We start from the raw sequence: 12,388 nt of genomic DNA on the forward strand, positions 1-12,388 counted from the left end.
TGCTTTAATATTAAATGTTCTGAACTGATATATGATTCCACATAATTCACAGGATGATAGAAGTCACTTGAGACACTGCATCTCTCTGGATATCATAAAACAGGCTTAGAAAAGAGGGTAACAAGATTCAGTGAAAACTGCTTATGCATTTGAAAAGGTTACTTAGACCACAACCCAAATATCTACAGTAAAACAAGATGTTACTGTATTTGTAAAGCTGAACCATTCCACTTTGTAAGTAATTTCTCAGCACTGCAAACACAGTTTTCTTTACATCTAGATAGCACAGTTAATGCCTTAATGATTTTACTGATTTGTCCTGCATACAACAATTACATGTTTCCTTTGTAATTAATTGTGTGTCCCACATTCCCCATGCAGAACAAATGCTTAAGAGGAACAGCTTTTGCAAACAGTGAATATAGCATAGAATCTCACATATTCAGGAAATTCATTTCTGACTTCACTGTCAAAGGTAACTGGCCAATACCAAGATTCCTACCCTCTGTGAAGGCACAGCCACAGACTACACTGCCAGCTCCCATGGCTGGGGTTCCTTCTGAGTCAGGACCCATGGTCTCACTTACTTAACTTTTGTTTAGGTGCCTTGGAGAGGAAAGGAAGAGCAGTCATTTATCTCAGCCACACCTCCTCTCTCTTGGTTGATTTTTATTTTGGCAGCCAGAAACACTGGCAGTTCTTGGAATCTCCACAAAACCCCTCCAATTATTGTATCAATCATAAATCATAAAAACCTCTAGGACATGACCCACAAAAATTCAAGCATATATAATGCACATTTAACATACCACATATTATAAAATATATATGATCTGAATATTTAATTTAAACTCTACACTTAGAAGATTCCCATGTGTTACTTTTGCTCAAACATGGTGATTATGCTATTTAGCATATTGTATAAACACAGTGGGTTAGGAGAGCATTGAGTTAATATGGAAGTGTGACAATTATCTCAAGTAATTTAATTGCTTTAGTTTTTATTCCATGTTAAGCACTGAATTCAGAACCACTTACTTTGGGAAGGAAATTTTAAGATCACTATCCACTTATTGTGAACTATTAAGCATAGCCTTCATACTGTAAAGATTAGATCCAAGTTCTCCAGTAGCACTGACAATTATGCCTTCTGAGCAGCTTTCACTGATACCTACATGAAACTGATTTGGATTTCTAGCAGAATTGTTGGTACTGACTATTACAGGGCAGAGGAAAGTGGGCTACTTTTATTCATGTGTTTGAATATCATACAAGATGTACAAATTTAGGCCTCCTTCCTTGAAAATGTCACTTTTAACCTTTCAAATTACAATGAAGTTGCTCAACCTGCACCCATCTCTGGTCAAGCTATGAAAAGACTTATTTGAAAATATTGGATTTTATAAATAATCGTCAAACAAACATTTCCCATCCTCGAGGGAAATTACTGTTTTGGGACTTATGGTCAGCACCATAGAATAAATTTAGCTTGTACAAAAAAAATATTGCATCCTGTAGAGCAATTTTGGGCATACCAGAGACCCATTTCTAAAGTTACTGAAGGACTGAAACACACAGATCCAAAGAAAGTAGCCAACCTTTCTTCTGCCTTCCTCCATAGAGAGGCTGTCTGGCAGCATCAGCTTCAGAAAGTCTTCTTTGGACAAGACTTGCTGGCTTTCAACAATAGCATTCCTGACAGAAGTTTGGAGTGGACTCGATGCAGACACAGCATCAATATCATCGTACACTCTGTTGAGAAAATGGGTGTTTTTAGAAAGAAATTGGATTTGAAAGACTGCAATCATTTTCTGTCAAAGTGAAAATTGTTAGAATTATCTCCTGACACAGAACATTGTTTAGAAAATTTTTTGATCACTTTATCTTTATGAAACTGTTTGTGGGTACAAAATGAAATTCTTAAACCACCGAGAAACAGAGTTAGGAATTCTAAAGAACAATTTAAAAAGGCATAACCCTTGTTTCTCCTAGCTTGCCTCTTTTTTACACACCACATTTCTCTATCAATACAAAAGTTATATTTATTTCAACATTTCCAAATGTTTGTCACAAAATACTTTTCTTCCATAGCAAATAAAAAAAATCAGTATTTTATAGTACAATATTGCATCCAGCCTCACAATCTGGCAAAATTATTATGGTCATCACAGCAATGTTTGAAGTGTATTGGCAATCAATTACCCAGTGTAAGTATATTTTATTATCAGCAATTTCATAAAGCTATTTAGATAAATTAAAGAGGTATCTTCTTTAATTATCAGCACATAACAATCTAGTTATAGTCAACAGAAGATTGTCAAACTGAATTATTAACCTTCAGCTTCCAGTTAGAGAAAGTAGAGACAGGATTTTAACAGGTTTACTCTGAGAATGTAATCGAAGGAACCAGAGATTGTGACTCAAAGAGAACACACACTGGAAGCCATTGCTCACTGCCAAGTGCAGACTCATCAGGGACTGTCTTCAGCAGAGAGAAAATAAGCTTTGCTATGGTAAAGTGTAATTCTCAGTGAATTATAAGCTACAGTGGCACAACATCCAGCAATTGACCTGATATTCATCATCACTGCTAATTAGAGATGCTATTTTATTTCAACATAATTATCCTCAGAGAGATATTTCCTCTCTGTGATACAGAGAGCTTTCCTAGAAAGAAAGGGGTGAGGCAATACTGTATGCCATGGAAAAATCTGAAAATATTTTTTTGACATAGGAAGTGTTGTCACATTCAATTAATAGTTCTTGAACAGAACTATCTCTTGAAAACAATTTTCTAAATTGCCATTGTTTCAGTCTCAATACCCCAATTCATTATGCAATTTTATTTTTAGGCTGCCATTCAAAATAAGGAGACATTGTTTCAGTAGTTCACTGATTGCAAAATCCAAAAATTTGTGGGTAACCCTGAAGTTACCACATTTTAATTTAAATATCACCATGATTGAAAAATTTATGTAATTAAAACTTTACAGGGGAGAAATGAAATCACCTCTGTGTTAGCACAAAGGAACACAAATAACCAGGACAGGAGGGTAGTAACATCTACTTTTGAAAATTAGGGATTTTGTGAAAGTATTATCTCTCTATATTTGAGGTACTGTATGTTTTCCTTTCAGTTCAAGCCTTTTTCTTCCACCTAAGAACAACATTTCTCATGGACTCCTCCAGTGTTACGCTTCATTAGCTACATAAAGGTACACAAAAAACCCCTCCAAACATTTAAATGCAAAACAGAATTTGTAATTTTTTTCCACCCTATTTTAAAATTTATTTCCACTACCCTTCCTCCCCCAACAAAATAAAACAGAGTGCTTACTCATGACATTCTGAAACTTCAGATTCTTCAGGTGTAGGACTTCCTTCCGATTTTTTCCATCCAATGACATATTTACTCACTGCTCCTTGTCTGTGGTATGGTTTTGAAATCGACCCAGACATCTGTTGACTACTATTCTGTGACACTATATAAACTTTGGAGGTATCTAGGGAGCCACTCTTTTTAGAGCAATGTGTTGATGGGCTTCCTGAATGATGTGACCCACTGGAAAAGTGAACGAAACACACAAAAGGAAAAATTACATCTGCTATGCAACAACAAATCAGAAACGCTTCGCCTGGTACGCGGCAATAATTCTCACTGTTAAGTTTTTCTCAAGGTTAAAATCAATGAAGCAAAATTGGCACAGTGATTTTCTACACACCAACTGTGTACACATTAAAGCTCTTTGAGAGCAGAATTGTGATGAGTTTCTAGAACAAACAATGCATGGAATTCAGCTTGCTGAAATGCCAGTGAAAACTGATGTGAATCAAAACTAAAAGCCTAAATTTTTTATATTTATATATATATATATATATACACACACATATATATATATGCACATATACTCACATTCAAATTGTGTGTGCAATTTTAAGTAAACATGTACACACATATTTACATAAAGAATTACATAGGGAATTACTCAAATATCTCCCTAATTATAAAGCCTTGGTGCTTTTCCATTTTGCAGTAATTCTGCCAGCTGATGCAAAATTAGGCTGTGCCTTTCAATCAGACACATCAATATAAAATTATCAGCAAATTTAACAGAAGTAAATTTCAGTTCAACAAGACAGTCCTCTGGATAATTTTAACTGCCCCCTTTTATTATGAATAAAAGCACTAGTAGGCACTAAGACACACTTTTAGTGAAGACTCCAAAACCTATTTCAAATAAACTAAAGCAAACAGTTCCTTGAAGAATAAATTTCTTCAGAATATTGAGAATATATGTCAAGCATATAAGGAAATCAGTATAAAAGGTATTATTTGGTTATTTTCCTGTACTGATTGACACTGAAAACGGGAAAATCAGAGGGAGAGAAGAACAAACTATTTTCTTCTATCCTTTACGGAATAAAAACCTTAACACATAGACCAAAGCTTCAACTTCAAAGTCACCATAAAATGGAAACTGGAAGATAAAGGGAACCAGCTATAAAAGTGTACTCTCGACAAGCTTTACAACAGATATACCATGCACACATTTCATTGGTAACTAGAAGAAAAGCTGAAAATCAATCATAAATGCTGTTCAACAAGCAAAACTGCAAAGCATACATCAGAATAATGTAAATTAGGGGGGGATGGTATGCAATGCGGTTTCTCTGTATGTAAAAATCGTCCATTGTCCAATTTTTCTGATTTCCCTCAGCATTAACTCCAAGGTAATTTGCCGCACTGTACTAAAAAACGCAAAGTATGTGAAATAGGTTCTAGGTGCAAACACCTCTTTTACTCAGGGATGTTTCCCAATTTTAAAAACCAAAGCAATTTTCAAGGGTCACGTATAAAGCCTCCATCAAATCTGGGAGGAGGTCTGGCTATGCTTTCCAGGCAGACTCATCAAAAATTACTTGAAAACTGCTCACACAGGCATTTGAATACAACAAAAAACGTCAAAATCTTTGAAATTCAGTTTCAAAGAAGGGTAAAATAGAGTAAGAACAACACGAAAGAGTTCTCTGTATGTGAACCTCTACCCCATGACCCCGAATTTGTAAGAAGCGCGTACCTGGAATGAGAGGAGATTTCGCTCAGGTCTCCCATGCTGCCTTCAGCCGTGTGACCGGTCGAGATAGCAGGGGCGTAGCTGTGAACAGCATAGATTTTAGCAGGATCATCGTCTGGCCCGGGAGCCTCCGGGGCCTCTGCCCACTGCTCGGTGTGACAGTGCACTGCAGCCCTGCTGCCAGCCAGGTGCAGAGGGGCCAGCAGAGGAGCCGGCATGCAGGGAGCCGTGTCGATCCCGCTGTCCGTAGAAGCCCCCTTTATATAGGTTAATCCAAGCAGCTCGGGATCCATCAGGTCTCCAGAGCCAAAGTGCTTCTCATCGCTGTTGCTGGATGTATTGCTGGATAAGGTGTTGCTGCTGGAGTGGCTTGAACAGCTTTTGTCCCCAATCTTAACAACAAGAAAACAAACCAAAAAAGACCCCCCCTCAAATTAAATAGTAAGAGATCTGTTTTCACATAAATTACTGCATTTGTGCCATTCAAAGACCATTTTATTATTTTTTTTTTACAGTATGCTATCATACAACTGCAAAGTATGAAAAGAACCAATTATACCACCAGTTTCTGTGAAATGAATTGCACAGCTGGCTAGACACATAAAAGGTTGATGTCACTGCAAATAAAAAGGCTCTAGTTCCATCTTCTATCACAAATCTTAAAATCAGAATTGAATTTTCTGATTATACGACCTGCTTAACATCCATAAAATTGCATTTCTGAACAGTTAAAATAAGCATTTGTTAAAGCTAGAAGCCTTGGTAATTATCTGTTTAAATAAGCTCTACTGCAAATCTGAAAAACACCAAAGACTGAATTATTGTTGGCTTTCTCAGTGTGGCTGAAATATGCAGCTCATTGGATCAAATCCAATTGGATGTGTGGCTAGTTAAATTGAAGCCAATTGTGATGTATGTGTACCAGATGAAAGTAACTTAAGTCATAAGGCCCTAAACTAAGCATGGCTATTGAAGTGGAATAATTACATCAGACTTTTGTGCCAATTAAGTCCAGGGGTTTTGTTATTTACCTTTTGAAATAAATTTTATAGAGAGTTGGATTAACTTACATCTGTGACAGTAGCCATAATAAAGGCAGATGGACTTCTACTAGGGCAAATGGACTTCTATTAGGAAGGATATAAATGGGAAGGGTGACTAATTTTTCCATGATGCTAGGAGATGCTGTTGCTCACATCTAAGTTTAAAAACAGTGTACAGACTTCTACTACATGTTGCAGGATTTTCCATGTAAAAAACATTATCATTATGTACTTCCCATCACTAAGCTGTTGAAGATTTTGCCATAACTGAAGACAAGCTACTAAACAAGGTAGAGTAGAAAATCTGTTCAGAATTCCTAACATACACGCTACATTTTTATAGCACTTACTGATAATTACACTCCATGGGTATTTCACTTAAGATGAAAAGCGGTATGGTAAATATAATTTTATTTTCTTTTAAAGGGTAATTAAATACTCTACAGATTATACAAGCCAGTATAAATGAAGCTGTAAATTCACAGCTGAGTGGAGACTGTACTAGTTTTATCTGCTCAATGCCCCAGACCCAAATCCTCTTGAAATTCTGAGTTTGTAAACACAGATTAGGCATACTTGATTCAACTCGCATCTGGGTGAGCATAATCTTTGCCTCCCAAAACACACAGTGGCCTTCATAAATTACCTAAAATGTATTTTTAGGATTTATTTCTATAAGTCTAGACTAGCTTTTTCTGGTTGCTGTTTTGGGGTTTGGTTGTTTTTTTTGGGAGTTCTGAATGATATCCAAGGAAAAGACTTACATGTGAAAGCTTGTTTGGCGACTCCTTGCCACTGCCTTCTTTCTGTAAAGCTCGGTCTTTGTAGGAGCTCAGGACTTTGGTTGATGGTGCATGCCACTTGGCTTCTGCCAAAAATAATGGAGAAAGGCACACGACTCAGCATCAGGTTTCAAACCTGCACACTCTTTGCAATCAGACACAGGTATCTCCGCAGAATGCCGTAACAGTCCCCGCTTTCACGGTCACATCACAAGCTCTTTGTGTGTCAAACCTCCACATGGGGAGGGGGCTGCATTTCAACAGCCACTGCATTGCAAAGGACAGGTACTTGAAAGATACAGTGGGTTGTATTACCAGCATGTCTAGTTCCTTCCAGAGTTTCCTCTCGTTCTCTGCCTCCTTCACATTCCAGTGAGCCTGAACCTTGGTGATGTTCATGGAGTAAAGGGGACTGGCATCTTTTAATATAAGCAGAAAATTAAGCTGTTAGGGTTTTTATCCTGTAAGATTAGTTACATGATGATCTATACTGCTTTTTACTCTTAAAAGTACTCTTTCGTGACTTTTTAAAATAATCACCATTCCCAAACATTTCCAAACTCTGCACAGAAATATTTACATGCAATTTTTGCAACAGCACACTATTTAGCTGAAGTGTGAACATGCCAAGAAGACACTGAACTTTAAGAAATGTATTCTTGGGGCTATATACCCAAAAGCTTTTGCAGTGAAGAATCACGGTAATATATGCTTAACCTCTTTGTGATCTAAGCCCCACAGAAAGTAATCGTAGTTTTGCAGGGTTTCACACTGAGAATGTATAAGTTAGTACCAGATCCACTGCTCTGCATTATACTGCAAAAGTTTAAACATTTCACAAAGCAACAAACTAAAACCTAGACTGCTGTGCTGGAAAAAATGATACAAGATGCATTTTGATGAGTTGACTGTCCCAAAAAAAAAAAAAAAAAAAAAAAAAAAAAAAAAAAAAAAAAGCTACAGTTTTACTTGAATTATTATCATCTATTTAGTTGCCAGAGATTTCACTGAGTTATGTAAAATTCCTTGAAGAATCTACAAGAGACTGCATATATATCTGCTACATGGAATATCTTAACCACAATCAATCACGCCAAAGCATTAATAAGCTTCAAAGAGTCAAGCTGATGCTTTCAATATTCACTTTTTTTTTTTTTTTTTTTTGGTTTTTTTTTGTTTGTTTTTTTCTGAAAGGTAGCTTCTGAAAGCCACTTGGCAAGTCTGAAATGCTTTATATTACTCTATTTTAGATACCGCCATAGCTCAACATTTTGTAACAGGAGTGTTTTCAGCAGCTGTATATACACAACAAAGTCATAACTTTAAAGTAGTTTAGAACAGATGCCTCACATAATATTCTTATAACATGAGTTATATTGGAGTGGTCTTTTATATACAGATAGCTAATTTCTGAAATTTCAGTACCAAGGGATTAACAGGGATGCAAAAGGACCATCTATACACAGCTTTCTAGGGAGAAGAGATCTCTGAAATTCCTACTTTTTTGAGGACATATGCTAGGGAATGGGCATTACCAAAACAAACACAGCAGGAAATAAAACCTTCAAAAACCATAAAGATTTTTTTCTTAATCAAACACCTTCCTCCTGAAGCAGGAGGAGGAAGTATTATTATTTTATTCTAGTTCTGAGTTACTAGCTGATTCCTGGCCTATTACTGGGAAAATAAACCTAAGAACCATTTCTCATTTACCTGAACTTAAAAATATGATCCTAAAGAGTTAAATTAGGATGACTTTAAAATTGCAGTTGCATGCATGTTACATCAAAGATCAGTAAACCTGTATATCTTAAAAGACACTAACAGTGTTTGAAAATAAAATCTAGAACACCCATAAAAATTTTGCTTAAGAAAAGAAGATGCATGGGAGCTACTGAATGATTTAAATAAATTTTTTTAAAAATCACTAATACCCGTCATATCCCACTTGCTGTCTCCAGTGGCTGCTCCCGCTTGGTCCTGGGTCACTGGATGAGGACTGATTGCTTGGAGAACTTCTGCAATGTTGATTTTAGCATCATTAACAGCGCACTGAGTTATTTGTGGGGTTTCAGATTTGAACTGGGTTGTAGTTCTTTTATCAAATACATTCATTTTCACAAATAGTACAGATGCAGTGTGAACACTTAGTTACACCCATTTGGGGAATTCAAAAGGTTTATCTTAGTTTTGTAAAATTTGAACAAGAATTTTAAAAGTATAGTATTTATTCACTATGAAAATATTTCTAACTGAATATATAAAAAGGCACAAAAAGAGAAAGACTAAGTACCAAATCCTATTTTCCTTAGATCTGGCTTTAGCTCTGAATAAGCGGAATTACTCAGGAGTCAAAGCAGCTGGATTGGGTCGCTACATTCATATGTGGGAATTGGATCAGAAATGATTGTTAGTCCCTGGCACTTATTCCAACTTTAAAGATAGTAAAATTGGAAGTGGAATTCTAATACTTTAAAAAGTTTTATTTCATTAATCCTTTAACATAGAAAAACAACAAAAAGTATTTTTATGAAGGGTATTTTTTTGTACTTATTACTTAAACTTTTAAGCCTCATGTGTTAACAATGTCTCTAAGCAGTTTCCTTAGATTTCCAGACAGCTGAAATTTAATGCTTAAATTTGGGTCACATCCTTTCCTTCACTTCTGCGCACATCATTCCATAACTACAACACAATTTCCTTCAAGTATCTTCACTTTATCGTGAATTCAATTCCCTGTGTTTATCTTTTTTGGTTTCTCTCTCCCCTTTTCTTTTTCATGTAGAAATGAATGTGTGTACTCAGGGAGGAAATGAAGAGGTGTTTTTTGATTTATGCAAAATATTTTCCAAAGAACATGACCTTTTAATAAGCAACTTTACCATTCAGCTCGAACATTTTAAAGATAGTAGCTATTATATTTTGTTTTTTAAAGACTTTAGGTGTTATATTTTGTCTAATAGCCACTGTACAATAAATAGAGTATTACCTTATTTTTCAGCATGTCTTTCTCTGAGAAGTATAGACAGGACTGAACCTCCCTCAGTTAAGTGAAGTAGTCAATAGGCTACAGCTTAATTCAGTTCCATGAACTTGTTATTACCACCAAGAATTATGCATTTCATGCACAGATTAAGTGACCCAGCATTAAGGAATAGGTAAATTATCATCCTATGTGTTTCCACCCTCCAGGCATTGTCCTCAAAGCCAGGATACTCCTTTGTGCTGTTCCAAGGCTGAAATATATGTACCTCCCATTTGCTGGACAAGTGTGAAGCCTTTAGCCTAGTTAACAGTAAGTGGCTACAAAAGGAGAACCACAGAAATTCCATCAATGACTCTGTCACACAGTTTCTTCACATGAAAATTCTAACCATCTGCTCTCAGGAAAGGATTCCAGACTCCAGGTGATAGGATGCATTGCCTACAAGTGTGACTCAGGGACTAAAGTACACAGAGACTTCTTGGTGCAAAAACCAGAAGCGTGAGTCCGCCTGAAGCGTCACTTAGGCACATGCTACGAGCAGCTGTCACAAAATTAGCCACTTTGTGAAAACACGAATAGAGCTTAAGGATATCCTTGTATTTATAAGTGACTAAGTAGAGGAAATTCCTTGAACAACACCAGAATACTTGGATTGCCTTCTCAAAGCACTTAATTCTCAGGAATTGTATTAGGAGCATAAGCATTCAGCTCTCAGTTTCTAATTTCACTCCAGGGACTGGGCACCTAAATGTTATATGTCATAGTAGCTGAATTTTTGCTGCTTAAGTCTTATTATATCTAGTCCATGTTTCTTCTGCTTCTTCATCTTTTTATCTCTAAACCAAACAGTTCTATTGCTGATTTCACCATTAGCTCATTTTCAGATCAGCTGTTAAACCTTCCCTGTTTTATCAACCTGCCTCTCCCTACATGCACCCTTATACCGATACTGGGTCTCTGACCCTCTAAAATCTCTTCATCATTTTCCAAGCCTGAGAATACACTTTCACCCTTGCAAGACTACTTGTAAGTACTAATCCACCTTACTTCAAACTCCTCTGTTTTAAGCTCATTTCTCTGCCAAATCATCAACTATGCCTCTTCCCATGTGGAAAGACCGTGCCAGTGAGGTACCTTTCTTTACAAGTGTCAAGATCTACGTGTCAGAATCCATAATTTTCCTCTCTTTTCATTATTAATACTCTGTATCATGTCTTCCCCAGAACTGCACTTCTGCACTGCACATGTTTTGCTTAAGTGATACAGGGATTTCTTCATGATAAGAGTAGACCCAGTCTAAGCATTTTTTCACGTGCTTTGCTGAGTGTTATGAGAAGTGCAGCTTATGCTTGTGAAGCCTTTTTGGAATTGAGTAGCATGTCAGAAAGCTTTCATTTCTTCTCTGTATTGGCATAGAGTATGTTTAATAAAGCTTCATAAATTATGAAGTATTTCTGACATTTGACACATTGTCTCCTTTTGTTAGATGTTACTGAGAATTTCATTAACAAGACATTAGGAAAAGCTTAAGTTCTATAATGGTATTTAAATGCTTAGAGAAATGCACCTCTCAATTTTTCAGGGGGTGGAGAAATGGGTAGGGGAGAAGGAGAACACAAATGATCAAATGGTCATAACTGGGAGTCTTCCTTCCCCAGACAATGAGAGACATATTTTCAAATATGTACTACTATTACTTGTGTACATTTCAATGTACAAAGTCATTAATTCTTTTCTACTAAGTAAGGTAGTCAATGTGGTGATAGTGGCATTTCATGATTTCACCCAGAATTGTTTTAAACCCATTTAAGACTAGTATTTCAGATTTCTTTATCACTAAGATATTTTCTAATTTCCTTGGAAATTAGAACTGCATCACCCCACAGATAGGGGCGTAAGCTGAAATAATTATAAACAATAAAGGACAGAGTTCTGTTCAAGACATATGGTTTTCCTAAATAATCCAAAGGTCAAGTGTATTTGCAAATTTTTATCTTTAAAAATGAAGTTTCATCTTCTGAAGAATTATGATTAAATTAGAACAGAGCTAACATTTAAGGATACCATCCCATCATCTAAGAGGTGTTACATATTCAAATCACAAGCTCTGCTTTGTTTAATTAAAAGCAAAGCAAAGCATAAGGGCTGGTAATGAGTTACAGAACCCTTTGAAACCAAGCCAATACTTTGGTAACGAGATTAAATAATTAATTTTTAAAGGAATGAGTTCATTTTATTTACACAGTATTTGTTTAAATAGTCTTCCAAAAGGTGGGAAACAGGTCATTATTATGATCCAAAAGTTGTAAGGCAGTTTCCCACTTCAGTGATTTGGGACTAAAGGGAAAGGTCAGCTGTCCTCAGCAGTAGGATCCTCAGTACAGCCCACTTCCACCACAAACACCAAAAGTCACTTGTTTCAAGCAGACTGGTCCAGAGAATGTCATTTCACACAACCTCAGCATTAAAATTACTGTCAAAACTCAGTAAAATAAGGTTTCA

The 12,388-nt window shown here is 36.2% G+C and overlaps 1 protein-coding gene across 6 annotated transcripts in view; it reads right to left on the minus strand.

Moving 5' to 3' along the window:
• Positions 1-12,388, minus strand: part of SIPA1L2 (signal induced proliferation associated 1 like 2) — a 126,705-nt gene that overhangs the window by 17,812 nt on the left and 96,505 nt on the right. For all 6 annotated transcript variants that reach the window (XM_040058320.2, XM_040058319.2, XM_040058321.2 and 3 more), the window contains 6 exons: positions 8,835-8,918; positions 7,216-7,319; positions 6,883-6,986; positions 5,079-5,467; positions 3,338-3,562; positions 1,599-1,752 (listed from right to left, as the gene is read on the minus strand). In XM_040058320.2, the coding sequence (XP_039914254.1) occupies positions 1,599-1,752; positions 3,338-3,562; positions 5,079-5,467; positions 6,883-6,986; positions 7,216-7,319; positions 8,835-8,918 (1,060 nt within the window). The remainder of the gene's footprint in view (positions 1-1,598; positions 1,753-3,337; positions 3,563-5,078; positions 5,468-6,882; positions 6,987-7,215; positions 7,320-8,834; positions 8,919-12,388) is intronic.

The sequence above is a fragment of the Hirundo rustica genome, chromosome 3, assembly GCF_015227805.2.
Source record: "Hirundo rustica isolate bHirRus1 chromosome 3, bHirRus1.pri.v3, whole genome shotgun sequence".
NCBI classification, from domain to species: Eukaryota; Metazoa; Chordata; class Aves; order Passeriformes; family Hirundinidae; genus Hirundo; species Hirundo rustica.